This window comes from Dipodomys merriami, unplaced genomic scaffold (genome assembly GCF_024711535.1).
Source record: "Dipodomys merriami isolate MVZ:Mamm:240054 unplaced genomic scaffold, mDipMer1.0.p SCAF_19, whole genome shotgun sequence".
Taxonomy (NCBI): domain Eukaryota; kingdom Metazoa; phylum Chordata; class Mammalia; order Rodentia; family Heteromyidae; genus Dipodomys; species Dipodomys merriami.
In genome coordinates, this window is record NW_027203270.1 from 19,662,216 (window position 1) to 19,689,987 (window position 27,772).

Consider the following 27,772-nt stretch of genomic DNA (forward strand, 5'->3'; position numbering starts at 1 on the left):
TGTGGTTCAAAGTGGTAGAGTGCTAGACTTGAGCAAAAGAGCTCAAGGACAGCACCCATGCCCTGAGTTCAAGCTCCATAACTGACAAAAAAAATAATAATTCTTATTCTTGGTTCCCAGTTTTTTGCCTGCTGTTGTTACCTGTAACCTGACAGTCACGAGGCATTTTCCTACCCACTTGCCCTCTCTGATGTCCACATATTAAAACAAAGCATAAGACTTTGGGACAGTGCCAGTGTTGTAGGACTCCAAACTGAGTAGCTGTATGAGATTCTTAGAAAGGTCTTTACTCGGCTTAATGTTCCGATAATGCTGTTTTGAATTTCATGATCATTTTTGAACAAGAGGTTGATTTGGCACTAGGTCTTACAGATTATGTAGGTGGTTCTGCCTGGAAAATTCTTTCTAGAAAATACTCTGTCTCTATTTGCCTTTTTTTCCAGTCCTGAGGCTTGGACTCAGGGCCTGGGCTCTGTTCCTGAGCCTCTCTGTGCTCAAGGCTAGCACTTTACCACTTAAGCCACAGTGACACTTCCAGCTTTTTCTGTTTACATGATAATGAAGAATCGAACCCAGGGCTTCATGCATTCTAGGCAAGCACTCTATCACTAAGCCACATTCCCAGCCCCTCTATTTGCATTTTTATTATTTTTTGTAGGAAAAAATGAGTATATATTTGTACTCAAGAATGAAAATGAAGCCATGCGCTGTTGGCTCACACCTGTAATCCTAGCTACTCAGGAGGTTGAGAACTGAGGATCGCAGTTCAAAGCCAGCCCAGGCAGGAAAGTCTGTGAGACTCTAATCTCCAATAAACTATCAGAAAAACCACAAGTGGTGCTATGGCTCAAGTGGTATAGCACTAGCCTTGAGCTGAAGAGCTGAGGGAAAGTGCCCAGGCCCAGAGTTCAAGCCCCACAACCAAAAAAAAAAAAAAAAAGAATGAAAATGAGAATTGTATTGTTTTTGAGAATGCAGTATGATGACTAAATTTCTCTTCTTTAGGAATCAGTGATTTTATTGTTGCCTACACAGATCTTCTGAAGGGAAGGACCGAGGACTTGAAACCAGATCCTTACCTTCGAAAGAGTCCCTCTCTGGAGTCACTGAGCAGACCCCCCTCCCTGGGCTTTGGGAGCACCAGACTGCTGAGCACTTCCACTGGGGGCCTGAAGCCACCTAGCAAACTCAGGTAGGTACCACTGAAAATATCTTGCTCTTCCTTCATCCCTCAGTCCTACAAAGATTTTCTGAATGAAATGATTAAGATACACTACTTGCCTTAAACAAGTCCAGATGGAGGACACTAAAACTATGGTGTTGGGCAAGATGAGCTGAAGGGCTGTTCGGAAAAAAAAAAAATGCATAGTGCATTGGGAGTGTTAGTTGGTTTTGGGAGCTGAAGAGAACTGACCTTTCTGCCAGAGGATATAAAGCTGCCACCAGGAGAAAGCTGTGGAACTACACCTGGGCCTCAATAGGGCATACTGTGCATACAGTAGGCCCTCAGCCAGTACTGGTTGGATAGATGACTAGGATGTTACAGCTGGACATCAGATTGGAGCTCTATTGCAAAGAGTCGTCATTGCCAAGAAAGAAGTTCATACTTATTTTGGTGAAGCAGTGGGGAACCACTAAGTCTGTGGGATTGTGTTTTTGTTTTTGAATAGCAGTTAAGATCAGACCTGCTCTTTAAGGAAGATTAATGAGAACACAGTGGCATAGAAGGAGGATTATCGAGGCATTTTCAAGATGAGCATTTAAAGGGACTTTCGCAAGAATGTGAAGGATACAGAAGAGGGAGAGGGCAAGGAGGTCCAGGTGGGTGGTCTTTGTTCCCACACCTCTGCCCACCTCCTCACTGTCAGTGCCCTCCAGGCCCCAGCCAACAGCTATTAGCTGCTTCCCTACTTCATTGTTCTACATGTTGTTCATCTTCTAAAGCACTTAAGTCAGAAATCTCTCAAGGCTGTCATCTGCCTTCCCCATCTTGGCCTTCTGCCTGTGCCACAATTGATCATCCCTCCCTTCTTAACAGAATGGCCCAGCTCTTCACTCCAAGTCTCTGTTTATGAAATTGTCACTTGATCAGCCTTTCTTTTTTCCATTCCTACTCTTAAATACTGCTTCTCCTTCAAGGTCAAGCCTTCCTTAAAGTGCTAATCATCTAGGCAGCATAGATATCCTTTTCCCATTGGAGAGTTTAAATCCTGAGCTTATTTGTAGTGTAGATAAATTGCACATTATCCACCTTTGTCCCTATTCAGACTGTCATTTAGTGATTAGTAAATATTTTTTATCTTACCTTTGGGTATTTTTCCCATATCCCTGCCTTGTCCTATATGTATGACTCAGTGACTACTTATAAATGAGTAGATAGATAAATATACAAAACTAAGTACTTCAGAGGAAAAAAGCTTTATAATAAATACTTTAATGATCCATATGTATGTTATAAAAGGATTTATTAAAGTCTGAATAAGTTCAACTCCTATCTTGGGGTATATCATGTTTAGATCCAACTAGATGATGTCATGTTTCAAAAGTTTCATTTAAAACCCAGATTTTATATATATATATATATATATATATATATATATATATATATATGTATATCATCCTGTTTATTTGTAGGAGATTTAAATAACAAAAACAGGTATTAGGGCCAGAATTTGTAGGTCTTGAATTAATCTGGAAATGAATACAAAAAGGCTACATGTATATTTATATACTATTTGTTTGTATTTTGTTTTTATTTTTGTTTGCCAGTCCTGGGGCTTGAATTCAGGGCCCTGGCACTGTCTCTGAGCTTCTTTTGCTCAAGGCTAGCATTCTACCACTTGAGCCACAGCACCACTTCTGGCTTTTTCTGTTTATGTGGTACAGAGGAATCAAACCCAGGGCGTCATGCATGTGAGGCAAGCACTCTACTACTAAGCCACATTCCGACCCCATTATATATACTATTTGTATTATACTTTTTTTATCAGGAATCATTAGTTGTTAAAATTAATTTCTTATTTCTACTTTATATTCATATAACTAAGATTAACCCATGGCAGGATATACATGTTTTATATTAGAAGTTCTTGTTTGTTTTAAAATTTCTTGGAAGGAGCAATCATATTCAGTTGGGTTTTTTTTAAAGAAAAGTGTTTTGTAAATGCTTTAGTCTTGCATAACTCTTCTAAGCTTTCATTTCAGTTCTCTAATTTGTCTAGTATAGAAAGCCAGTTCTGAGAGATGATATAACCTCATGTGTGGCCACCAGGGGTTTTTAATCACCAGTAACTCTGACCAAAGAACCTCATAGGCTTGACTTTACAGATCCTCCTGGCACTTGAAAATGCAGTTACCAGATTGTATACACAAAAATTTACTTCATGTTTGAACCATTTCTTGTAACATCTCTCTACCTGGTTCATATTGCTCAGATGTAGACTTATACTATTCCTCTTTTAAACCTCACTTTAGGACTGGGAAGATGGCTTGGTGGTAGAGTGCTTGTCTAGCATGCATGAAGCCCTGAGTTCGATTCCTTAGTACCACATACAAAGAAAAGGCCAGAATTGGTGTTATGGCTCAAGTGGTAGAGTACAAGCCTTGAGCAAAAGAAGCTCAAGGAAAAGTGCCCTGAGTTCAAGCCCCAGAAGTGGCCAAAAAAAGCAACAACAATTAAAAAAACTTACTTTCAAATATTTTTAACTATCGGATGGATACTGTAGAGATGTTTAAACCTTCTCTCTTAAGATTTGATCATTTGTCTATGAAATAAACTGGCAGTAGCTTAACAAGAGAAGATATTTAAATTCATTAACATTCAAAAATACACAAAGCTTGAGTTTCAAAGAAAAGATCTGTAGTCAAAGCATTTCCTGAGGAAAGAGGAAAGCAGAGGCAGCAGGGCATATTAGATTGGTGATTATTTTCTGAACAGATGAATGGGCTCGTGAAGAACAGACCATAGTCTGGAACAAAGTCCTCAATCTGTAGATGTGATATTAGCTTTTCAGTCGCTCCTCCTGTGATGTAAGTATAGTCTTCTCTAGTAGTGAAATGTGAGTCAGAAGACTGAAGGCAATTGTGTTCCTCTTTTAGAGGAACACAAATAGAAATGGGAACTTCGCAGAAATCCCATCCCTTTACTGGGAGGAGAAGAAGCAGGGGACACCCAGAGGAGCTTTCTGTTAACTTTTCACAACTAGAGCAGATACCTCTCCCCAAGCCTCTTAAGTTAAGAAGTGCAATTTAAAACCCAGTAAAATAGTTAACCAAAGAAGGAGGTAGTAAAGAGGAGGTGGTTAAGAAAGTAATATAAATGGAATGGATTTGATTTAAGTACTTTATATGCATATATGTAAATATCACAATAAAACCACTCTACAACTAATTTAGGATAATAAAAAAGCAGCACAATTTAGTTCTTAGGTCCATGAAATAATAAAATGTATTATATTACTTTGGGCAGTACTGAGGATTGAACTCAGTGCTTTTTAAACCTGCTAGGCAAATATTTTTCCACTTGAGCCACACATACAGCCCTTAACGTGTATTATTAATGTAATTCATTTGGTTGTTTCTTTTGTCTCTTTATCTAGACTTGCTTTTCCTAATGTAGCTATTAATTTCCTAAACATTTGAGCCGGCATTTTCTCTTTATCTATATCGTTATTTTTTTCTAACCAGTGTGGAAAGAAGAGACCCTCTGGCAGCCTTGGCCCAGGAATATGGTGGCTCCAAGCGCAATGCCCTACTGAAATGGTGCCAGAAGAAGACAGAAGGTTATGCGGTAAGGGATAATGCAGCCAGCTGGGTAGCTGTAGTCCTGTATCAGAACACGTTCCATGTATGAGCATGTGGTCATCTTTCTACTCTTCCAGGCCTTAAAGATCTGTTTTTTGTGTGCAAAAATTTTGGTTTGCTAGGGTAGTATAAAGGTTTAAAGGTTTTTATTATAAAATACCATACATAAAGATTAAAGTACATGAAGTATAAATTAAAGTTTTATGAGTATTATTAAATGAAAATCTACACAGTTATAAATCCCACACAGGAACAGAGTATTGCCAATTCCCCCGCACCTTTTATATGACCTTCCAACCCTAAATATTATATCCTGTTTAAGAATCATTGTTTATCCCATGGTCATGAAGATATTGTCCTATTTCTTCTGGAAGCTTTCTCAGTCTACAATTCGCATTATACAGTTGCCCTATTTTGTTTCCATCTCCTAATTGCCAACTCTACTCAGATTCAGCCTTCCCATCTATATACACCTCATCATGCTAAAATATATAGCACCATAGCACATCCTTCCTAAACTCAAACTCTTGAAAGTGACAAGGAAAGAGAAAGAAGCTAGCAAGAAACTAGGACTCCTCTGTATATCACTTTTATAATAACAATTTAATTTTGTTAAGTTTATTAAAAAAAAGAAATTAGGGCTTAGCTAAAGCTCAAAGCAGAACTAAAATTGTTCTATCATAGTAACCATCTAATATGTAAATCAGTCTAAGAATTTAAGTCTCTTATATTTTGGTACCTTCAGTATTACCTTCTCAAAAAAGAGCTGGAAAGCAAAACTAAAATTGTTCCATCACAGTAACCATCTAATATCTAAATCAGCCTAAGAATTTAAGTCTATTGTATTTTGGTACCTTCATCATTACCTTCTCAAAAAAGAGAAACAAAAAGTTAGTCATGTTTATAACCAGTAAAAGAGGCTCCCTGAAGACATATGTGTTTCTGGCCTTTTCTCTTTCCTTTTAGTGACTCTGCATGCTCTAAAACAACCCCATATTAAGGATCAAACTGTTACCAAAACAGAAGTCACCACAATAGCATCATTCCTCAGCTTGTCAGCCAAACTAGTGAAGAAATAGAAAGCAAAAAAAGAGAGAAAAAGCTGATTATAGGAGCTTTTAGCTTCAAGGAAACAGAAGTGGTAATGGAAAATTGAAGAAAACAGTTTCAAGAAGAGCAGTCTGTCAGCAACAAAGCTTTCACTGTGGTTGAGCTGTGAGATGATCACTGATGTTTAGATGCTGTCATTTCTTCCCTGAAGAAATGGGTCCATGGTGCACTGGGTAAAAAAGCAAGATACTGGGCTGGGAAGGTTGCTTAGTGGTAGAGTTCTTGCCTTGCATACATGAAGTCTTGGGTTCAATTCCTCAGCACCACATAAGCAAAAAATGCCGGAAGTGGTGCTGTGGCTCAAGTGGTAGAGCACTAGCCTTGAGCTGAAGTGCTGAGGGACAGTGCCCAGGACCAGACTTCAGGACCCACGAAAAAGCAAGATACTATCTAAAAAGTAGTCTAAAGCCCACATTTATAATCCTAGTTACTCATGAGGCTGAGCTCTGAGGATTGCATTTTGAAACCAGTCCTAGTCTATGAAACTCTTATCTCAATTAGCCACCAAAATGCCAGAAGCGGAGTTATGGCTCAAGTGGTAGAGCACTAGTCTTGAACAAAAAATCTTGAGGCCAATGCTTAAGCTCTAAGTCCAAGCCCAAGGATTGGCACACATATATTTAAAAAGTAATCTAAGGGCTGGGAATGTGGCTTAGTGGTAGAGTACTTGCCTAGCATGCATAAAGTCCTGGGTTTGATTCTTCTGTACCACATAAATAGAAAAAGCTGGAAGTGGCTCTGTGGTTCAAGTGGTAGGGTGCTAGCTTTGAGCAAAAAGAAGCTCAAGGACAGTGCTCAGGCCACAAGAGTGGCAAAAAAGAAAAGTAACCTAAAAGCAAAAAGAGTAGGAGGCATGACTTAAGTGGCAGAGCACTAGTCTAGACAAGTGCAAGACCCCGAGTTTAAATCTCAATACTGAAGAAAAAAAAAGATGAAATGGATCCAAGAGTTTAAAACTTCAGAAACCATTATTTGTTTGTGATGTAACATTATTATAATTAGGTAGCAGGGAGGAGACAGACAAGATATTTCCAGTCATAGTGTTGAGAATATTCCCTGCTGCAGATTTTTTTTGTTTTTATGAATGTCTTTAATTCATTCTTACATTTAATGAAACAACTCATTCTGTTTGAAGAGTATTTCTAATTTATTGTTAATGTCTATAACTTTAGAGAGAAGTATCAACCACCTCTTTGTTTTATTTACTTTTCACAGTTGCTGTTTGTTTAGATTAGTTTGCATAAGGCGTCTCATAATCTTGTTCTCTCAGAATTAGGATGCCATAATAGATTCAAATATCTGAAGACCAGTAGCCATGAACATAATGACTTAAAATACTTTCTTTTTTTGTTTACTGTGTGGCGTAAGCTAAGGCATTAAGGTAGGCAAGTCACATTGGTTTCTTTCCTAAATGACAGAATCTATCAACTAACATTAGAGTCCCAAGTTACGTCAATCTTGACAGCTTTACTTCTCAGAATAATCCCGATATCTCATGAAGTCAGGAGCGTGGCAATTGCAATTCTTTACTCCATTTCAGTCTTAACTACAAATATCTATAACACACAAATCATATATCACACTTTACACAATTTTACATAGGTTACAAAAATGGTGAAAGGGAGTAAAGAGGCTGTTCAATTTTAAAAGAATGCAAAGAGCCCGTAAAGTCAGTACAAATTCCAGTAGCCACTCAGGTGGTTAAGTGCTGGGCTGAGGCATCATAGGATCGACAGGAGTGTCACACTCAACTGAGCTGAGTCTAAGGATGGTTGGAAATTCCTTTCCTGTGATCTCCTAAGCAGGGGCCATGATGAAAAAACAAACGAACAGACAGACAAAACCACTGGAGTGTTCCATGACAAAAACCCCAGCTTCACATAATCTTTTCCCCTTTTTACAGCAAAAATAGGTCTAGGTTAGGTCACAGAAGCTGTTGAAACACTGAGAGCTCTCTCTGTCTCAAGGAAGAAGGCAGAGATTGAAAATACAAGTTTTGGACACAATTTGGTTCAAAGCTGTAGGTCGCACATAAGAAGGAGCTGAGGAGAATCCTTGACTGACAACCAGCAAGAAACAGGGACTTTGTAGCACTAAAGTATCTTAAGTGCTAAGATTGTGACATTACCCTACAAAACGCTACCTGGAGTGCTCTGTACTTGTGAAATCAAGATCTGCAGGTGCTGCAAATGTTCTGGGGCCCTCAGACTGGCCCTCAACTGGGCTGAGAAAATCAGTTTGCTTTGCCTTTTGCCTTCCTTTTGCAGAGGGATATTGATCCAAAAAAACTTCTGATGAATGAATGAACAAAATTCACAGTAATTCTCTCAAGTTTTCTATAACCTAAAAGAATTGCAATTGTCCCACACTTGCATGAGTGGAACCTTGACTGTGTTAGTAGGCCAATACTATGTCTTAGACTGTGGTGGACACTGGTGATTCAGGTAATAGGACAATTAGAAAGGGATGAAATCTATTAACATCCCGAGTAGACCTTGAAAGCAATTATTTCCTAGATCTTCCAAGTGAGAGCCCAGCTTAATGACACCTTGACACAGAACAGAGAACCCAGCCTGAATCACAGGGACTTTTGACCTGCAAAACTATAAGCTACTAAGTGGATGTTATTCAAGCTCCTATATTCGCAGCAAGTTTTTTCTTTCTCTCCCTAAGTAGACCCTTATTTGGATTCGTGTTCTGTGTTAATCCATGTATACAGTTATGCAAGTGGGTATATGTATACATGTCCATGAATATGTATGTCCTTTATGTCTAGCTTCCACCTATGAGTGAAAACATACAGTATTTTGATTTTTGAACTTGCTTTATTCCATTTAGTATGATGTCCTCTAAACATATCCATTCATTACATACAGAAACCTAATAGAGTAGAAATACTGAGAATGTTGGGCAACATAGAATTCCATAGCTGCTCACATAGGTTCAAATGTTTACTTATCGTAGATAATAGTCCAGTGATGGTCTTTTCTTCTTCAGGTTATCAGTGTTTCCATTGGGTTCTACTTCTTTTATAGCTGGAATGCAGAGCCTCTTTAGTGCCAAGAGCTGTTTGGATATTTATGATATCTTTTGAGAGCCATTATCAGTACAAATGTAGGCCATGAACAGCCAGTGAGAAGCATACAAGAAACACTAAGTGTCTATCACATCAACTACCAAATGATTTCACAGGCCTTATATGGCCTAGGGACAGATGGTCCCTACCCCTGTTTCAGCCTACAGATTCTTGCAACTTGAGATACAGACTGATTAAGGAGCTTTTAGGCTGAGGTTCTCTGTGCTGCTCATACATTAGCCCATTTGGAAGGCTATGACAAAACAGCACAGTAAGTGCTTTGCAAACTGCTGAAAATGATTGCTCACAGGTCTTGGAGCTGGAAAGTCCAAGATTAAGGCAGATTGGTGGCTAGGGAAGGCCCATTTCCTAGTTCATAGGTAATGCCTTTTGCTTGTGTCATTGCATGGTAGAAGGGGTAAGGCAGTTTGGGGGCCTCTTTTATAAGGAAACAAATCCCATCAGAGGACCCAACTATTTTCCAAAGGCTCACTTCCTCAAGCCATCACAATGGTGATTTTAAGTTTCAGCAAAATAATTCAGGGAGAAAGAAGATACAAATACTCAAGACCATAGCAGTCTTTTTTTGTTTGTTTGTTTTTGTTTTTTAATATTGATGCCAGGATCCCTCCCCATGAAATCTTGAATCTTTAGTTCTAGTGATAAAGCCTAGACATTGGTATTTTTAAAGAGTTTCACTGTTATTATTAAGTAGTTGTACAAAGGGGTTACTATTGACATTGGTATTTTTTTTTAAGTTCTTAAAGCTCTCCACATGGTGCAGATGTGTAATTTGCATCGAGAACCATGCCTGGTGGGCATGCTGAAATACTCCCATGATTTCTATTCCCAGGTGTTAACCCCATTTTGATGTTGTTTTATATCATAAAACATTTTATTCATGCATTTTAGGTTACTAATTAATGGACTCTAGGGTAGAAAGGTAACATAGTTAGGCCTGACCAAGTCATATGAGGGGTTTAGAAGAATTTTTCTCTGGTGGTGGCAGAAGAAAAATGAGAGACTACAATTAAGAACATGGAGGGCTGGGTTGAAGATGGAGGAAACCATGTGGACAGGACGCAAAAGCCATTTCCAAGAGCTGAGCTAGACCAATGGCCAAAAGCTAGCAAGTCAATGGGAACCTTGATCTTATATGACCACAAGAATCTGTCAGTCACCTCAATGAGTAAAGGAACAGTTCCTATTAAGGGCTTCCAGGTGAGGAAGACACTCCCTTGACACCTGGTATCAGCCTTGTAAGCACTTGTTCAGTCCATTTTCTGTTGCTATAACATACTAAAGACTAATGATAAATAAAAGTTAATTTGGTTTACTATGCTTGAATCTGGGAAGCTCCAGTGTATGGTGCTGCATCTGGCGAGGGCCTTCTGCTACATCATAGCATGGCAGAGCCTGTCATAGGGTTAACAGAGTGAATGTACTGGTTCAGGTCCCTCTACCTCTTCTTATAAATACACTACTGGCATCATAGGGACCCCACCCTCATGGCCTCATTTAGCCCTAAATGCCTTTTCAAGGCCCACCTCCAAATGCCACTGACATGAATTCAAGGACTCCATTTGTAACACATGTTCAAGCCAGAGCATACCCTAAATGATACACACAATCTTTGACCTACCTTGAGATGATAGTTGTAAATTTGTAAGTTTGTGGCAATTGACTATACCACAGAACAAAACTGATGCAATGACTTAGCTGAAAGCACTTCAAATACTTGACTACAATATTACTTTTTGCAAAAGTTTTGATTAAACACATGAACCAAGGGTCTCTAAAACTTTAAATTTTTCTGAGTAACATGCTACAAACCAAACACATGGCTTTACAAGGCAAATACTGTACCACTGAGTTATACCTAGTCTCAGATTCTAGCTTTTGAGGTATAGGAGAGCCCTACACCTAGCAATGGGTTGGAGATTCCTATTGAGGCCATTAACCAACCAGAGTTCAGGACATCACACGATCTCACAAATGTAGCCATAGTCTTATCCATGCAGTAGGGCAGTTGTGTCTTCTTGTACTTAGATGTAGAATGTTGAGGTCTTAGATTTAGAGTGAATTTTACAGTCATTAAAGGTTATTCCAGGTCAAAGTGCTTCAGCTAAGAAAAAGCAGAAGGCAAAGCAAGCTGACTGTCCTGTACTAGGGTCTGAAGACCACAGAACAGAGGACCCTGTAACACTAACCCTGAAGCTTTACATCCCACAAGAAAAGCAAGATGCCTTGGCATTCTGTAGATATTGGCAATATCTCAGCACTGATGCAGAATGCTAGCCTGTTCCAGTCAGCCCACAGATAACCTGTAAGGATGAAGTTCATAGCTGGGTCTAGATTTTTCAGAGGTATTTTCAGAGGTATATTTTCAGAGGTATAGCATGCTTCATACTATAACTAAGCCTCAAGATCCTGAAGCCCTCTAATAGGTAAGAAAAACCTGGACCTGACATATGTTACATATAAATATAGCTGTGTGATAATGGGTTATTTATCTCAAAACTCATTCATTTGCCACTTAAGTGTACATTCACCTTCTTACATTCTGTATATTAACATATAAATGCTATTTCCTATCACAAACCTGTCTTATAAGCTTTTTATCACAATATGCTGCATCTTTAATACAGAGAGACTGAAACAAAAATTTTGGAAAATGGTTGAATAGCTCAAGGAGTGACTGACTACTTCCAGGAAGTTCTGTATAGAATTACTGAAATTTATGATGAGTAACCAGAACTCCACAAGTTTAAATCAAGTAAGACCTTTGCCTACTTGTGTTTTTCTTAAGTGCCTTTGTAGACATTGGTTTATAAATATTCTCTAACATTCTCTTCTATATCTTTAGTAAAATAATTTAACCAAAGTGATTTAATAAGAAAGTTTCATTGTCAACAAGGTAGTTTCTTCCCAAGTCACATCATCACACATCAATGTAGTTCACATTTTATCGTTAATTTTGACTAAAACTGAAAGTTTCAAGGACTAGCAGTCTATTCATAGGCACTGAGATTGAGTGTCTCATTAGAGGGTCTGGTTAAGGGTGTGGGAAGAGCAACTAGAAGTTGGACTGTAGCTCAGTGGTAGAATGTGTTCTTATCACACACAGGTGTGCGGGATCAGTCCCCAACAGGGATGAGCTCTGGATTAGGAGGGCCATCTGAGGAAGTGACCAAAGTGAGAGGAAGAGCTAGCCTCATGGAGATGGAGTGGAAGGAATTCAAAGCTGAGGAGCCATGCAGAGAACTTGAGCAGAAAGTGGCTAGGAGCTTGACATGTTGAAGGGGTAGAACAAAGGCTAGGGGTGATGGGAGGGTGGTATGAATTGGGTCAAGTTGAACATTTATATTGTCATTTACTACTTTTGGTAGAAAAGGGGCTCAAGGCTTCTGGTAGTTGAACTATTCAATTTCCAAAATAGAAATGGTAACCTGGCCTTTGTCTTTTACTATATGGCAAGTGCTCTACCACTTGAGCCACAGCTCCACTTCTGGTTTTCTGGCAGTTAATTGGAGATAAGAGTCTCACAGACTTTCCTTCCCCAGGCTGGCTTTGAACTGCAATCCTCAGATCTCAGCCTCCTGAGTAGCTAGGATTACTTGTGTAAGCCACTGGCACCTGGCTAGTGCTTACTCTTAAAGTCATGAACTCCTAGGCTCACCTCCTATATCATTCTCATTTATCTCCAAGGGAGTGAAGCAGAAATCCTACCTTCCCAGAGTTTCCAATATCTTTTCTGGAGTACAAGCTCACAGCTATTTATGGCTGTATCCTTAAACTCAATATAATGCTACCTCCAAATAAGTGACAATGTTTCTTTAAAATCATGAACAAGGCCTCCTTACCCCTAACCCCTAAACTATTGTCTGTTTAAAGTAAATAAGCCAGACATAAAAGGTCACTTAACTGTATGATTCCATTGGTATGACATGTCCAGATTAGGCAAATCTGTAGAGAAGAAGGGAAATAGTGGTTGCAGAGGGTGGAGGAAGGGAAACTGAGTGGCTGTTAATGGGGGCCAGGCTTTTGTTTCCTGAAGTAAATGTCCTAGTAGTAGTTAGTGATGGTGATTGCACTAAAAACTACTGAGAAGTACATTTTAGAGGGATAGACTTCATGGGCTATGAACTGTATCTCAATAAAAGCTAGTTAACTTCAAACAATAATTGTTACAAAAAATCAGGGGGCAAGAAGTTGGTGGATGAAGGTGAGTAGGAGTGAGAATGGAACTTAAGTTGTATTTTTTTAACAACTTACAAAAATGTGCAAGTATTTGTATTTAAAAAAATAGAAGGGGAAACAGAAAGAAAGTAAAAGAAGGGGTGACATTATCCAAAATAAAATACTGGTTACCTGACTTATGAAATGGTAGTCCCTCTGCACAATATCTTAATAATATGATTTTTTAAAATAGAGATGAACAATACAGACAAATAGAGGCAAGGTACTGGCAATCTAGTTTTTCTTTTGGGAGGTGGGATTCTCAAGGATTCATTTTATTATTGTGACTCATAACCCAGGTATATTCTTCATATTGAGTGTTAGATTGTGACATATAATTTGGGAGTGCAAAGTCTGAGGGAAAAGACCATAAAGATGTATTACAGTCAATAATTAAACCAGGTCTTTTTCAAAGTAGAAAAACAGTTCTTAAGGAAAGCCTGTTTTTCTGGAATTAGAGTACAAGTAGTAGGCAACAGGGTCCTGTCAGGTTGGGTTCTGTCCATTTCTCTGTTATCCTACTTCATTGCCATGTGACAGTTAACAAGCTGATGTTTCTTTTTAAACTACATCTCTTATAATTAAAATGTAAGCTCACAAGATTGATAAAGATTGCACTGAGTTTTCCCATCAACTGCTATTGATAAGTGATACTTTTAAAAGACACTTAAAAATATCCTTATCCTAATTTGTACGAACTCCATGTAACAGAATATTCACATTGTGTCACACGAAGATAGTGAATGTGAACTTTTATATCATCAAAGCTGTTACTTTTGGGAATCACAATATGGGCCTGATACAGAATATTAGAATGATATTAAAATGGACTTTTGACTCAGATGGGACCAACCTTAACCTACCATATGTTTCTTTTCTTTTTTTTTGGGGGGGGGGTCTGGTCATGGGGCCTGAACTCTGGACCTGGGCAGTGTCCCTCAGCTCTTCAGCTCAAGGCTAGCACTCTACCACTTGAACCACAGCGCCACTTGCGGCTTTTTGCTTTTTGCTTATGTGGTGCTGAGGAATCGAACCCAGGGCCTCAGGCATGCAAGGCAAGTGCTCTACCACTGAGCCACCTTCCCAGCCCCAACCATATGTTTCTATAAAGGAAGTTTTATTGGAATATAGCCTCCCTCAGCCACCATGTACATACTGTTTATAGATATTTTGCTGCAATTACAGAGTCCAGTACAACAGAGACCTTTTGGCTAGATGAGCTACAGAACCAAAGTTACTTATATTCTGGCTGTGTATGAAATAAGTTTGTTTACCTTTCCTTAGATAAAGGCATTGAAGGATCTCCTGTTTTTCAAATCTTGCTTGGTTCTTGCATTTCAGATAGCAAGAAACAAAGGTTCAGATATCCAGGGATTTCCTTGAAAATTGATCTGAACCGATCCTGTTTCTTACTTTGTATTGTTTAGAATTCAGATAGCAAGGGATACCTGCACTGTCATTAATAGACCAATAGACATCTTTAAATCAGACTTGTTAGTTAAGACCTTTATCTTCTCTTTTAGAGAAAACAAAAAACAAAAAGAGCAAACAAAACTCAGCCATCATGTTGTCTAAACTGAACCTTATTTTAGATCTGAACAGGATACCCACATTGTCAGTAACTTCTGTTTTTCCATGTTGGAGTTCCCACAGACAAGCAGTGAGCTATGCTTACCCAGTAGTAAGCAGCCAAGGAAATATCAGGCCATTTGGGGCTCTGTGTGTTGATTTCTCTTTTTTTCATGCAGGTCCCTTGAGGGCTACAATTCAAAGACTGTAAAATTGTTTTATTTATTGTCTTCAGAGAAACTCTTTTCTTGACTTCATTGTAAAGATAGATTCCCAATGGAAAATGAGTGTCATTATTGGCTTCTAAATAATGAAGGCCACTTCTCACCCTCCCTATCTGCCTCTGCCATAGTTTATGCCATAGTGATTTGTGAAGACATTTTAGATGGTGTAGGCCTTGTTGAACACCCTGGGGCAATGGTAGAATTTGCTGAAAAATAAAAATGACTTTTTATTTCCTAAGTTGTGTCTACGATAACTGGTGACCTGGTGACCCTCCCTCCAGTTGGCTTTTTTGGAATATGCTCTCTTACTCTTACCATGCATGTTTGCATGGATACTTTGAGTCAGGAAGGTTAGAATAAAACTGAACAATTACTCTAATACTATATCAGGCCTGGAAGCTATTGACAGCCATGTTTTTGGCACAATACATCGAAGAGTGAGCATAGCCGTCTTAGAAAGGCTGCTGGTAGGGCAGGCCCAAGACTGGCATCTAGATAGTTAGATTTCAGGAGGGTTCCTACTCCCCCCAATTGATGAGTCATTTACTGTGCCTAAGCTGCATGCAAACATTAGTTTATATTGAACACCTGCTTCCTTTCGGTGGCATGTGCTGGGTAGAGGGAGCCCACTTGACTGGTCCTTGCTAGCGAGCTTCCTGATTGGTAACATTTCACACATGACAGGCCATTGCTGGAGGATAAATCTGTCCCGTGACTCCTCTGGGGAGGACTTTGGAAAGTCTGTGCCTGCTTTCCTCTGGGCATCACCCCAGGTCCTTCTCCCTTTGTTCATTTTGCTTTGTATTTCTTCACTGTCATAAATCTGTGAAGGCAATAACTGAGCAGCTGTGAGTCTGTCTGCTGAGTTCTGATCATTATAATCTGAAGTTCTAGTATAGCCACCACAAGGAGCAAAGTTCTGACATGTGCCATAACATGAATATGCCTTGCCTTGAAGACATTCTGTTGGTGAAAGAAGACAGATAGAAAAGACACATTCTGTATGACTCCATTTATAATGGAAGAACTCAAATAAGAAAATCCATAGAAACAGATGGCAGTCTAGTGGCTACCAGGGGCTGAGGGCAAAGGTGGAGAGAGAGGGATGAATGTTTGAGAAGAATAAAGGTATCCCTTGTTAGAATGATGAAAATGTCCGGGGGGGATGGGGGTGGTGATGGCTGCACATTGTAACTATTCTAAAAGCCAGTGATTTGTACATTTTTAAACTTGTTTAAAATGGTAATTTTGTGTTACATAAATTTACCTTAATTTTTAAAAAGTGCCATGATGACGAGTATCATTTACCATGTCTTCTTTAGGCTTAGAAAATATTTGTGAACTAGTTCTAAGCTTTTTTAAAAGCTTGTTCCTAAAAGAGAATTTACTTTGTCAAAGAGTATATTGAGTTTGCATTTTGATACTTATCAAATTGTTCTCTGCTAAAACTATAGCCTTAGCACATCTATACATCCTGTATAAGATTGTATGACGGTAGAGCGCTCGCCTTGAGCTAAAGAGCGCAGGAACAGCGCCCAAGCCCAGAGTTCAAGCCCCACGACCGACCAAAAAAAAAAGAAAGAAAGAAAAGTGAAGTCTTTTGGGCTGAGAAGGTGGCTCAGTGGTAGAGCGCTTGCCTTGCATGCCTGAGGCCCTGGGTTCGATTCCTCAGCACCACATAAGCAAAAAGAAAAAAAAAAGCCGGAAGTGGCGCTGTGGCTCAAGTGGTAGAGTGCTAGCCTTGAGCTGAAAAGCTGAGGGACAGTGCCCAGGCCCAGAGTTCCGGCCCCATGACCGGACCCAAAAAAAAAAAAAAAAGATTGTATGAGATAATACATTCACCAGTCCTGGATAGACATACTCATTTGATCTTCCTCAACCTGAGACAAACGAATGACTTTTTTTTTTTTCAGAATTGGGGTTTGAACTTGGGACCTTGTGCTTGCTAAGCAGGTACTACCACTTGAGCCATTCCTCTAGTCCTGTATTTGCTGGTTATTTTGCAAATGGAGTATAAGGAACTTTTCTGCCCTGGCTAACCTCTAGCTGCAACCCTCTGGATTTCTGTCTGCCAAGTGGTCAGGATTATAGGTATGAGCTACCAATGCCTAGCAAGAAAATAACATTTCTTGTCATTTTTTGGGGGGGTCCAGTCGTGAGGCCTTAACTCTGGGCCTGGGCACTGTCCCTCAGCTCTTCAGCTCAAGGCTAGTGCTCTACCACTTGAGCCACAGCACCACTTCAGGCTTTTTTCTTATGTGGTGCTGAGGAATTGAACCCAGGGCCTCAAGCATGCAAGTCAAGTGCTCTCCACTGAGCCACCTTCCCAGCCCCTTCTTTTCATTTTTTAAATTACTAATAGAAGTGGAATACCTAATGTCAGAAAAACATAAGTAGAGTTTTACGTTTCCCTTTTTCCTAAATGATGGCCATTTATTTAATATATTTCTTTTTTATTATTATTATTGTTTTTTATTGTGAAAATACCATACAGAGGCGTTACAATTACATGAGCAAGGTAATGAGTACATTTCTTATCAAGCATTGTTGCCTCCTCCTTTGTTTCCCCTTACCATCCCTGCCCTCCCATCTCTCCCCACCCCCAATATATTTCTTAATAATACTCCTGTAACTACTTGGTAGAACTAGCTGTGAATGAGAATGAGAATTTGGTGTATATCTGACTCCATGCTCTCTTCTGAAGATCTGTCAAACTGAATCTCTGCCACAGGTTTGTGACTATGCAGAAAATTGAGAAAATGACCATTAAGTACTTAATAGTATGGGATTAACCCACAGCAAGGCATGTGTAACTGTGTTATTAAGATAATGTGCCTTGATGATTTTTTATTAATTTTGTAACTAAACTATTACAAATAATAAAAACTGGTTTGCTTTTCCATATTTATTAACCCTACCCCTGCCTTTTTTCTTTTCTTTCTTTTTTTTGCTGGTCCTGGGGCTTGAACTCGAGGCCTGAGTGCTGTCCCTGAACTTCTTTTACTCAAGGATAGCACTCTACCACTTGAGCCACAGTGCCACTTCTGACTTTTTCTGAGTAGTTTACTGGAGATAAGAGTCTCACAGACTTTCCTGCCCAAGCTGGCTTCGAACTGTGATCCTCACATCTTAGCCTCCTGTGTAGCTAGGATTACAGGCATAACCAGCTGCTCCTGGCTCCTTTTTCTGTCTTTGAAATAGGGTCTTATAAGGTAGCCTAGGTAGACCTCAAACTCACTGTGTTGCTCAGGCTGGCCTTTGCTTCCCAGGTGTTAGGATTCTAAGCATGTACCATTTTATACCCATACTATACCTCTTATACTTTTTTTTTTTTTTTTTTTTTTTTGCTTATGTGGTGCTGAGGAATTGAACCCAGGGCCTCAGGCATGCAAGGCAAGCGCTCTACCACTGAGCCACCTTCCCAGCCCCCCTCTTATACTTTTTTTAAACTGAATTCATGAAAGTTCAGAACAATGGCATTGTTGGTTGAGTACTACTTAATAGTAGGTATTCTTCTCTTGTTTTTCGTCAGTAGTAATTTATCTTTTAAATATAAGTTTTGTATTGCTTTCTGATAAATAATCAACTAAAGTAACCTTGCTTCTGTTCTGATTTACTGGAAGGGTTATTTTTTTTTCTTTAATCCAGAAATAAGATAAGAATTGGATCAAATTCATTTTTGGCATTTACTGAGTCTTCAGTGTTGGTTTTTTTCCTCTTTTAACCCATGTATATAATTAACAACATAAGTAAATTTTTCTACTGGGGAGAAATTCTCATAGTTCTGAAAGCAGAATTCCTTTGTGTTCATGATATGTTGCTGTGGCTAGGGGGAAACCCTCACTTGACTATGACTAATTTTTCATATAAACCGTATTTTTACACTGTTTTAGTAATAAAGGGATATTTGGTTATTGTTGCTTGGTTTGGGTATAATAAAAGTTTGTATTTTATAATAAAGATTTTTTTGTTATAATGTGAACAAGCACTAATACCTTATGTATGTAGTCAGAAGTGCAGCAGCTTTTTTTTACAATCTCTAGTAAGATTGGTAGCAGAATTTGTTCTTTTTTTCTCATATTTCTTAGTATCATCAAGCAGTTAAATAAAGGGATTCAGAATTAATTCCTAATAAAAGACAATGTTTACTCTCATACGCACAAGACTTTTGACACACTAACCTGACCAATCTCCCCCTCTCAAATGCTAGCTACTTGGGAGACAAAAATTAGGAGGATTGTAGTTTGAGGCCAACCCAAGCGAAAAAATCCTGACTCCATCTCAACCAATAATTAGTGTAATGGTGCCCACCCATCATCCTAGCTAAGGTAGGATGCATAAATACAATTTGGTTTAGGCCAGTCCTGGGCAAAAAACTGAGACCTAATGAAGAAGATAAATGGTTAGAGTCTCAAGAAGTAGTAAGCATGAAGTCTTAAGGTCAAATTCCAGTACTGAATTAAAAAAAAAATCTTCAACTTTTTTTTTTCTTTTTTTGCTTATGTGGTGCTGAGGAATCGAACCCAGGGCCTCTGGCATGCAAGGCATGTGCTCTACCACTGAGCCACCTTCCCAGCCCAAAATCTTCAACTTTTGTGTCCTCTGAAAGGGAAAAGAAATTTTCCTTGGAACTGAATGTTACTTTCTTCTGTGAAAGTTAATATGTAAAGGACTTCATCTCTTTCCTCTGTCCTCCCACATATATCCCACAGGGCCCCCTCCCTGGCTCTGAGTCTTACTCAGGAGTAGAAATGACCTTGTCCTGTGTAGTAGAATTGTTGATTCGGATAATATATGTTGAGGTCTCTTACTCGGATAATGATTTTACTTTTCAAAATCTCTGACTTGAGCTTATAATTTTTTTTTGCTTTAGATATTTTCAACCACACTTAAAGTTTCCCAGTGTGAGTAGCTTCCTGGTAGATTTTACTTTTTATTTCAATTTCTACTAGTAATCTCGAAGTTTACAGTTTATAGTATCAATGGTGCTCATTTATGTTTAGTTTTTTGTTTGTGTGATTCTTGGTCCTTCCTTTAATTCACCCTTGCTAAAGTACTTGTTGGAGGTATATTTCTTGTCATCATTTTAGCTTTATGAGTAATCTGAAATTTTCTCTAGTGGGAAAATTTAGCTCCTTCACATCTTCCTCTGACCTTGGTATATATTCTTTCTATTCCTGCTATCTTATTTTCACTCATTAATATGCTTGTTGGTTTCTAGTCACCTAGGTTGAAAAGATGGAAAGACACAGGCAATCTTGACTGAGAACCTGAGGTATCATTGTGAGGTTTAAAACCTAAGGTCAGTGCTGTCATATCTCAGTGTAATAAACTTTTCCAATGAAGCAGGTTTTGCTTTTGCTTAGTTTACATAGGGTCAGTTGCATTAATGAAAAATATTCAGCTGGCCTCATTTGCATGAGAGCTGAGGCCACTTGCTTTTGCCAGGGATACTTTCTAGGGAAAATGGAAGAAGTACTGTATGAATTGCTCACATCATCAGATGCCTGTTACCAGTGTGTTAATTCATTTCCTGTTACTATAAATGAAATAGCAGGGGCTGGGTACTTTATAAAGAAAAAGATATTTACTAACTCAAAGTTCTGTGCACATGTACCAATACTGGGAGCCCAGGGTTGTAACATTATCCCTTAGTTTTTTGTTCAAGGTTAGTGCTCTATCACTTGAGCCATAGCTCCACTTCCAGCTTTTTGGTAGTTAATTTAAGATAAGTGTCTTGTGAAGTTTCCTGCCTGGGCCGGTTACAAACAGTTATATTCAGATCTCAGCCATCTGAGTAGCTAGAATTGCAGACCAAAGCCACTGGTACCCATCAAGAAGAGAGGATTTTGAATGATAAATGTTTGAGGTGAGAAATATGCTTACTCTTATTTGAACATATTCAGTGTATACTTGTATCCATATATCACATGTAGCAGATGAACATAATTTTCTAAGTTGTCAGCATATACATTGTTTCTATGTATATAAGAATGTTGACTATAATGCCAACTTTGGAAAGAAAAAAATCCTGGATCTTCCAAATAAAATGTAAGAATGATACCTCCTACTCAAGCCTGAGGTTGATGTAAAGTGCCATTGTCTTTTTCCTTCCCACAGTCTATTTGTCCTGGATTAAGGACCTTTACCCCATGGATTAAGCATACCAAAATCTGGTATTGCAGTATTAAACACCAAAATCCATCCATTGCCATCCACAACAGAGAGACAGAGAGAGCTGGGTGCCGGTGGCTCACACCTGTAATCCTAGCTACTCAGGAGGCTGAGATGTGAGGATCACAGTTCAAAGCCAGCCTGGGCAGGAAAGTCCATGAGATGCTTATCTCCAATTAACCACCAGAAAACCGGAAGTAGTGCTGTGGCTCAAATGGTAAGAGCACTCGCTTTGAGCTGAAGAGCTGAGGGACAGCACCCAGGCCCAGAGTTCAAGCCCCACAACTGACCAAAAAAAAAAAAAAAAAAAAAAAAAGGCCTGGAACTTACAGCTGTCCTTCTCCATCCCAGGAGAACATGCAAGTCTGTTTAGAGAATTACAACCCATAGGAAATCTGCAGTGGGCATTTTTTTTCATTTTCTTACTCATGAAGTATTCATTTGGGAAAAAACTAGTCTAGCCACAGAGGCTTAGGATTTCAGTGGCTGGATTCAGTCCTTCTGAGAGTGAGAAGTTAAAATGGGTTAAAAGTTATTTGCCTTTGATAAATTAAAATTGCTCTTGGAATAGGATCCCTTAGTATAAATTCTTTAATTATTATGCATTGTTTACTTAGTAAGGACATCCAAAAATATAGAAGGAAGGACTTCTCCCGTTAATAATCCTTTTTTATTTACTAAAAGTGCTCAATTGGAAGTGCTTGTGCATCCTGATATAAACAATGTGGTGGATTATCTTACAGTTTGTTCCTTTCCACACAGGCTGGCAGCATTAGTTTAACTGAGTTAATGCCATAGTCCTTTCAGGTGTTTCAGGTGACCATGAAAGTACACCTCAGCCAGAGTTGTCTTCCTGGAGGGCTGCCTTGCTGTGAGCTCATCCTAAGGAAGATGGTGACTCTGAACCAGGATGTGGTGGGAGGGCGTGGACAGGAGAAAGTAGACTGATGCAAGAGTAGAGAGGATGACACTGCCACATGGATGAGCCTTAGGACATATGTTAAGTGACATAAGCCAGCCACCATAGGACATATACTGTGTGGCACAAGAAATGGGCCTTCATATGCTGTTCAGGAGGCAGGTTTCAAGGCAAGTGGAAGGAGGAAGAACCTTTCTCAGGGCAATTTGGAAAAGCCCATCAAAATTAACTTCTCATAAGTGCAGAGATATGCATAACAGGGTAATGGTTACACCAATATTGATAACAAATACAGGAAGTGGTGTAAGCAGCTGTCACATCCAGACTTACAGTGGACCCGCATGTGCTACTGAGGAAGAATGAAGTAGGCAGTGGTGATGCTAAGTACCAAATACTTAACATATGATAGACCATTCTGTATGCGTTACACAATATTGGTATATTTGCTCTTGGCTTCAATCCTATGAGGTATGTGTTCCATATCTATTTGAAATATGTGGAAAGTAAGACATAAAGACCTTAAATGGTTGCTCAGAGTCACCTACTGATAAGTAACAGAGTCAGAATTTACTTGTGGCTTTGTGGCTTCAGGGTACAGTCTCATCTCTTCAATGTAACCGTTTCTGCATATGTAGTAAAAGGGCCTATCTCTACATCATTTTTGCATAAAAACAGGGGAAGTATATTTGTTTGCATATACACATGCAGATTTGTGTAAGTACAGGGCAGTGATGTTCCTAAGACTTGTGGTCATGGAAATATTCTAGATCTGCTGTGTCCAATTTGATAACACAGGTCCCCCCACCCCCTTAAAAAGTGACTAATAGGACTGGGAAATTAATTTTATGTTTTGCTAATTTTAATTAATTATCATGAATTTTACTGGCCAATGCAAAAAAAAAAAAGAGGCCAAAAAATAATTGAATCTTGTGGTTGTCAAACCCTGTTTTTAAAAAAGCTTCTACAGAAATGTTAGCTGGAGGAAAAGGTTCCGTAACTAATCATTACAAAACCACTGATATAATCCAGTCACTTCATTTGAGAGACGAGGAAACTAAAGGCCAGAAAAATTGAGTCATTTTCCTGTAGCTGTAGTCATACCGCTTCTTTCATGATAGAGAGAGGAGGAACTGCTCCTCCTCTTACTTTTTCCCTGGAGCAATAAAAGAAAGAGTAAGTCAGACTTTTGTCTTCTAGCTTCCCAGAACATAGTGGCGAATCCTACCAGTGACTTCCTTATTCTTTGAGAAAAGATGCATAATGGCTCCTCCACATCCCAGACTCAAGTGGCTAGTCCTGCCTGCTGTGCTGAATTTGGTGCACCATAAGGGCTTTATTATGAACCATACGGGCTTTTGTTTGTCTACATCTCAGATGTAGAGGGACTCAATAAGTTTGCTGGCTGTACCTAGAAGAGCTACGGCTTGATTCTACTCACTTAAAGTTTGGATATAAAATGTCCTCAAAGGCTCCTGTGTTGACATCTTGGTCACCAGCCAGTAGTGCTCTTAGAGATGATCGGATCATGAGAGTGCCAAGCTCACCAGTGGGCCCATAGCTAAATGAATTATTAGCAGGAAGGTGGACACTGGGCATGCCTTTGAAGAGTATGCCTTCTCTCCCAAGCCCTTCTTTCTTCCTGGCTTCCATCAGTGAGCAGCTTTCTGTTGCCACACCTTTTCATCATAGTCCTAACAGCAATGAAGTCAGCCATGGACCTTTGAAGACATGAACTAGAATAAACTTTCTATTTTTGTTTTTCTTGGATATATTGTCACAGTGACTCTTAAGCTCAGTCGTAGTCTAGAGAGCTGAATCAATGAAGAAAGTTTTGTTTTTTTGGTTTTTTTTGTTTTTGTTTTTTGTCAGTCATGGGGCTAGCATTCTACCACTTCAGCCACAGCACCACTTCAGTTTTCTGAGTGGTTTATTGGAGATAAGAGTCTCACAGATTTTGCTGCCTGGGCTAGCTTTGAACTGTGATCCTCCTGAGTTGCTAGGACTACAGATGTGAGCCACCTGTGCCCAGCTGAAGAAAGTTTTTTTTGTTTGTTTGTTTGTTTTTGGGTCCGGTCATGGGGCCTGAACTCTGGGCCTGGGCGCTGTCCCTCAGCTCTTCAGCTCAAGGCTAGCGTTCTACCACTTGAGACACAGTGCCACTTCCGGCTTTTTTCTCTTTTTGCTTATATTGTGCTAAGGAATCAAACCCAGGGCCTCGAGGCATGCAAGGCAAGCGCTCTACCACTGAGCCACCTTCCCAGCCCCTGAAGAAAGTTTTATAAAGAAGGTTTCTTTACTCTTAAGGGAAACTAGTGGATATAAATAAATGGTCAGCTAAGAAAAGAATTTAGGGTGCTAACAAATGACTGAGCCTGGAAGGTATTCAGGTAATTCTAGGATGAATGGAACCAACAGAACTGCTAATAAACTGTGAGCTTTTCTTTAGAAAAAGTAAGCCAAGGAGACTGAAAGCATGAAAGGGCAAGGCTCAATTGGTAGATAATGGGCCTAGCAAGCATAAGGTTCTGGGTTCCAACAGAAGACCAGAATTTGAAAGGAAGAATAATGAAGCTAATTAATCGGTTTAACAGAAAAAGAGAAAAGGAAAAGAAAAAGTAGTTTTGTGGAAAAAAAAATCCAGAGAAGGCTTATTTAAAGGCCTAAACCATGTTATAGGCCTGGGGATTCTTAGCAGAAACATCACTTGAAACTCAAGCTGAAAGGAAAGATTACCTGCAACCTGTGATTGAGATGACAAAGATGGGCTGAACCCTGACAATTCCTCCTTTTCCAGCATAGGCTATGCAGGGCTGGCTCTTATAGTTAATCTACTGACAGAGGTGGAAGGGGATGTGAACAGGTATTTGGATCCAGCCACATGGACTAGGATATGTTGAGCTGTAGGACCCAGAGCTTGTAGTGAAACTAGACTATGATGAGGCTAAAGAACCTCAGAGGAAATGCCATGGGTGGCGACATATAAGCATTTAGTGAAAAAGGAAGAAACTAAGGTGGAAGCAATGAACAGAATACTGTCTTGCTTCCTTTGTGTTGTTATAACAGAATACCACACACTGGGTAATTTAATCAGTAGTTTGTTTGCTTCACAGTTCTGAAAGTTAGGATGTTGAAGTACATAGTGCTAGCATTTCCTGAGGGCCTCCTTTTTGTTGTTGTTGGTGGTGGTGATGGTGGTGGTGGTGGTCATGGGGCTTAGACTCTGGGCTTAGGTGCTGTCCCTCAGCTCTTCAGCTCAAGGCTAGTGTTCTACCACTTGAACCACCCCACCACTTCCGATTTTCTGGTGGTTAATTGGAGATAAGCATCTCATGAATTTTCCTGCCCAGGCTGGCTTTAAACTGTGATCCTCATATCTCAGCCTTCTGAGTTGCTAGGAATACAAATGTGAGCCACCAGCACCTGGCACACTGAGGGCCTTCTTCCTGCATCATCCCATGACAGAAGGCAGGAGAACATGTGACTCATCTGAGAGAAAGAAAGAGATGAAGTTATCCTTTCTTCTGTCCACCCCCATCTTTTTTTCTATCCCAGTCTCGAGCTAAGTATATGGCATCCACACACATTGAGAATGGGCCTTGTCCATTCACAGGGAAATCTCCCCTCGAAACAACAGACACTGGAAGTCTCCCACTGGAAACACCCATTCTCTTGGCATTACTTCATCCAGAAGTTGATACCTAAAATTAACCCAGTCATTCTTCTAATGTGAATCACTTAATTCTTTCTCAGGAAGAGGCTATGCAGTATCTGCCTAAATAACTGTCTTCTGTTCTCCTGTCATTAGAAAGCTAACACTCTCAGAGTAGTGTTCCTTCTCTATTGTTCCTAGTAACTTATTCCTTTAGTTTTTATCATATGGAAGCAAAAGACAGTCAGTCCTTCAGCTATGGGCCCTCCAGTGATGCTTTTCCAGGCCTTGAATTCTCCAGTGGAGAAAGAGTAGCAGGTATCATTTTAAGAGTAAGTACTTCAGAATGAAACTCTAAACTTAATGTAGTTCTGATGAACATGCCAATAGAATACCTTTGGTCTTAAGTTTAACAAAATGATCTAATATACGCCTGGGAAAATACACAACAGCTAAGAATATTTTGAAAGAGAAAAATGATGAAGAGGGGTTTACATTACCTGATTGGAAATAGCCCATGAACTCTCACTGGTAGGTATTCTAGAAGAGATAATATAAAGCAGTGGAAACTCATAAATGTGGATCCTGTAGCTTGTATTTAAAATTATTCATGGCATTTAATTGACTATATTGTGAAGGTCCACATTTTTAAAGTCTTAAAAGATAAGGAAAAGTCAGACTTGATTTGAGAGACAGCACATCATATAAAATCTTTAAGTAGAGGAATAAATGATTAAAGCCATACTATGAATAGACTCCAAAATGCAAAGGAACTCCATGAAAGCTCAAAGTTATTTGAGGAACAAAGGGCTGCTTTTCATGGTCACAGAGATAATATAGTTCCCTTTGTAGCAGATGTTAAAGAAGTACAGTGAAAATATTCTGGTTTTGGATACCAGTATACCCCCAAACAGTGGATTTCGATTATTAGTGTCAATTCCCCATAAATCTGAATTCAGATGTGACTTCTCTCTGCCCCATAATATGTGGAGTCTCAAATGGCTAGTAGCTAGATCAGTAGGGCCTGGTCAGGCCTGGTCAGGCTCCATCCATGGAGTTCCACACACAGAGGAGAGGGCAGAGGGAATGTTCCCACAAGTCAAAGTTTGTTATGATCTGGCCTTAGAAGTCTCAAATGTCACTTTCTGCATATGCAAATTATTAAGGCCATCTTAAATCCAGGGGGAGAATTAGACTCTACCTCTCAACTAAAGGATTCTATGCATTATAGCTACTACACAGGAAAACTATAAGGTCTCTTGCAAGTCCTTAATTATATCTCTTTTCCCTCATCATCTACAACCAAATTTTTATTAATTCTTTCTCAAATTTATTTAAAAAGAGGTAAGCATTCTCCTACAACATATTTGACATGAAATCATGACTACTAGAGCTTTTATAAATTCATTACTTTGGAATCTACATTGTCTATATGTGGTATCATTAGTATTTGTAATAATGTATATTTTCTTCATTATAAAAGTAATATGTAGTCATAGTGGAAAAATTGGAAATACACAAAAGATAAAGAAGAATCAAGGTAATGATTCCATTGTTCTTTCTTTAAAGTTCAAGGTTTTGTTAAATTGTACCCACATTTCATAGTTTTGCTCTGGTGCTACAAGCTCGGCTCCTGATACAGAAGCCTTTTTCATCAGGTCATTTTCTTTTATCCAAGTATTTGAAGCATTGAATTCAATAATGATTGATTCTCATCAGTATTTTTCCAAATATACCTTTTTCTTTTTTTATTTTAATTTTGCTAGTATTAGGGTTTGAACTCAAAGCCTTGTGGTTGCTAGGTTAGTACTCTATTGCTCCAACCCTTTTTATAAAAACAAAAACGTTATTTTTAAGGAGCTGAGGAGCTACAATTTCATAAGCCAGCTTATGAGTATGATGCTTCTTGGGCATTTTTACTCCTTCCTATACTTTCTTCCACTTCCTTCCATCCCTACCTACAAGTTACATCGTTTAGTTTTTCTTTTTTTAAATAAAATTTTTTGTTA

General features: G+C 39.1%; 1 protein-coding gene across 4 annotated transcripts in view; it reads left to right on the plus strand.

The window, feature by feature from the left end:
- The window catches only part of Specc1 (sperm antigen with calponin homology and coiled-coil domains 1), a 252,278-nt gene that overhangs the window by 185,740 nt on the left and 38,766 nt on the right, over positions 1-27,772 (plus strand). For all 4 annotated transcript variants that reach the window (XM_070027618.1, XM_070027617.1, XM_070027616.1 and 1 more), the window contains 2 exons: positions 1,036-1,192; positions 4,687-4,789. In XM_070027618.1, the coding sequence (XP_069883719.1) occupies positions 1,036-1,192; positions 4,687-4,789 (260 nt within the window). The remainder of the gene's footprint in view (positions 1-1,035; positions 1,193-4,686; positions 4,790-27,772) is intronic.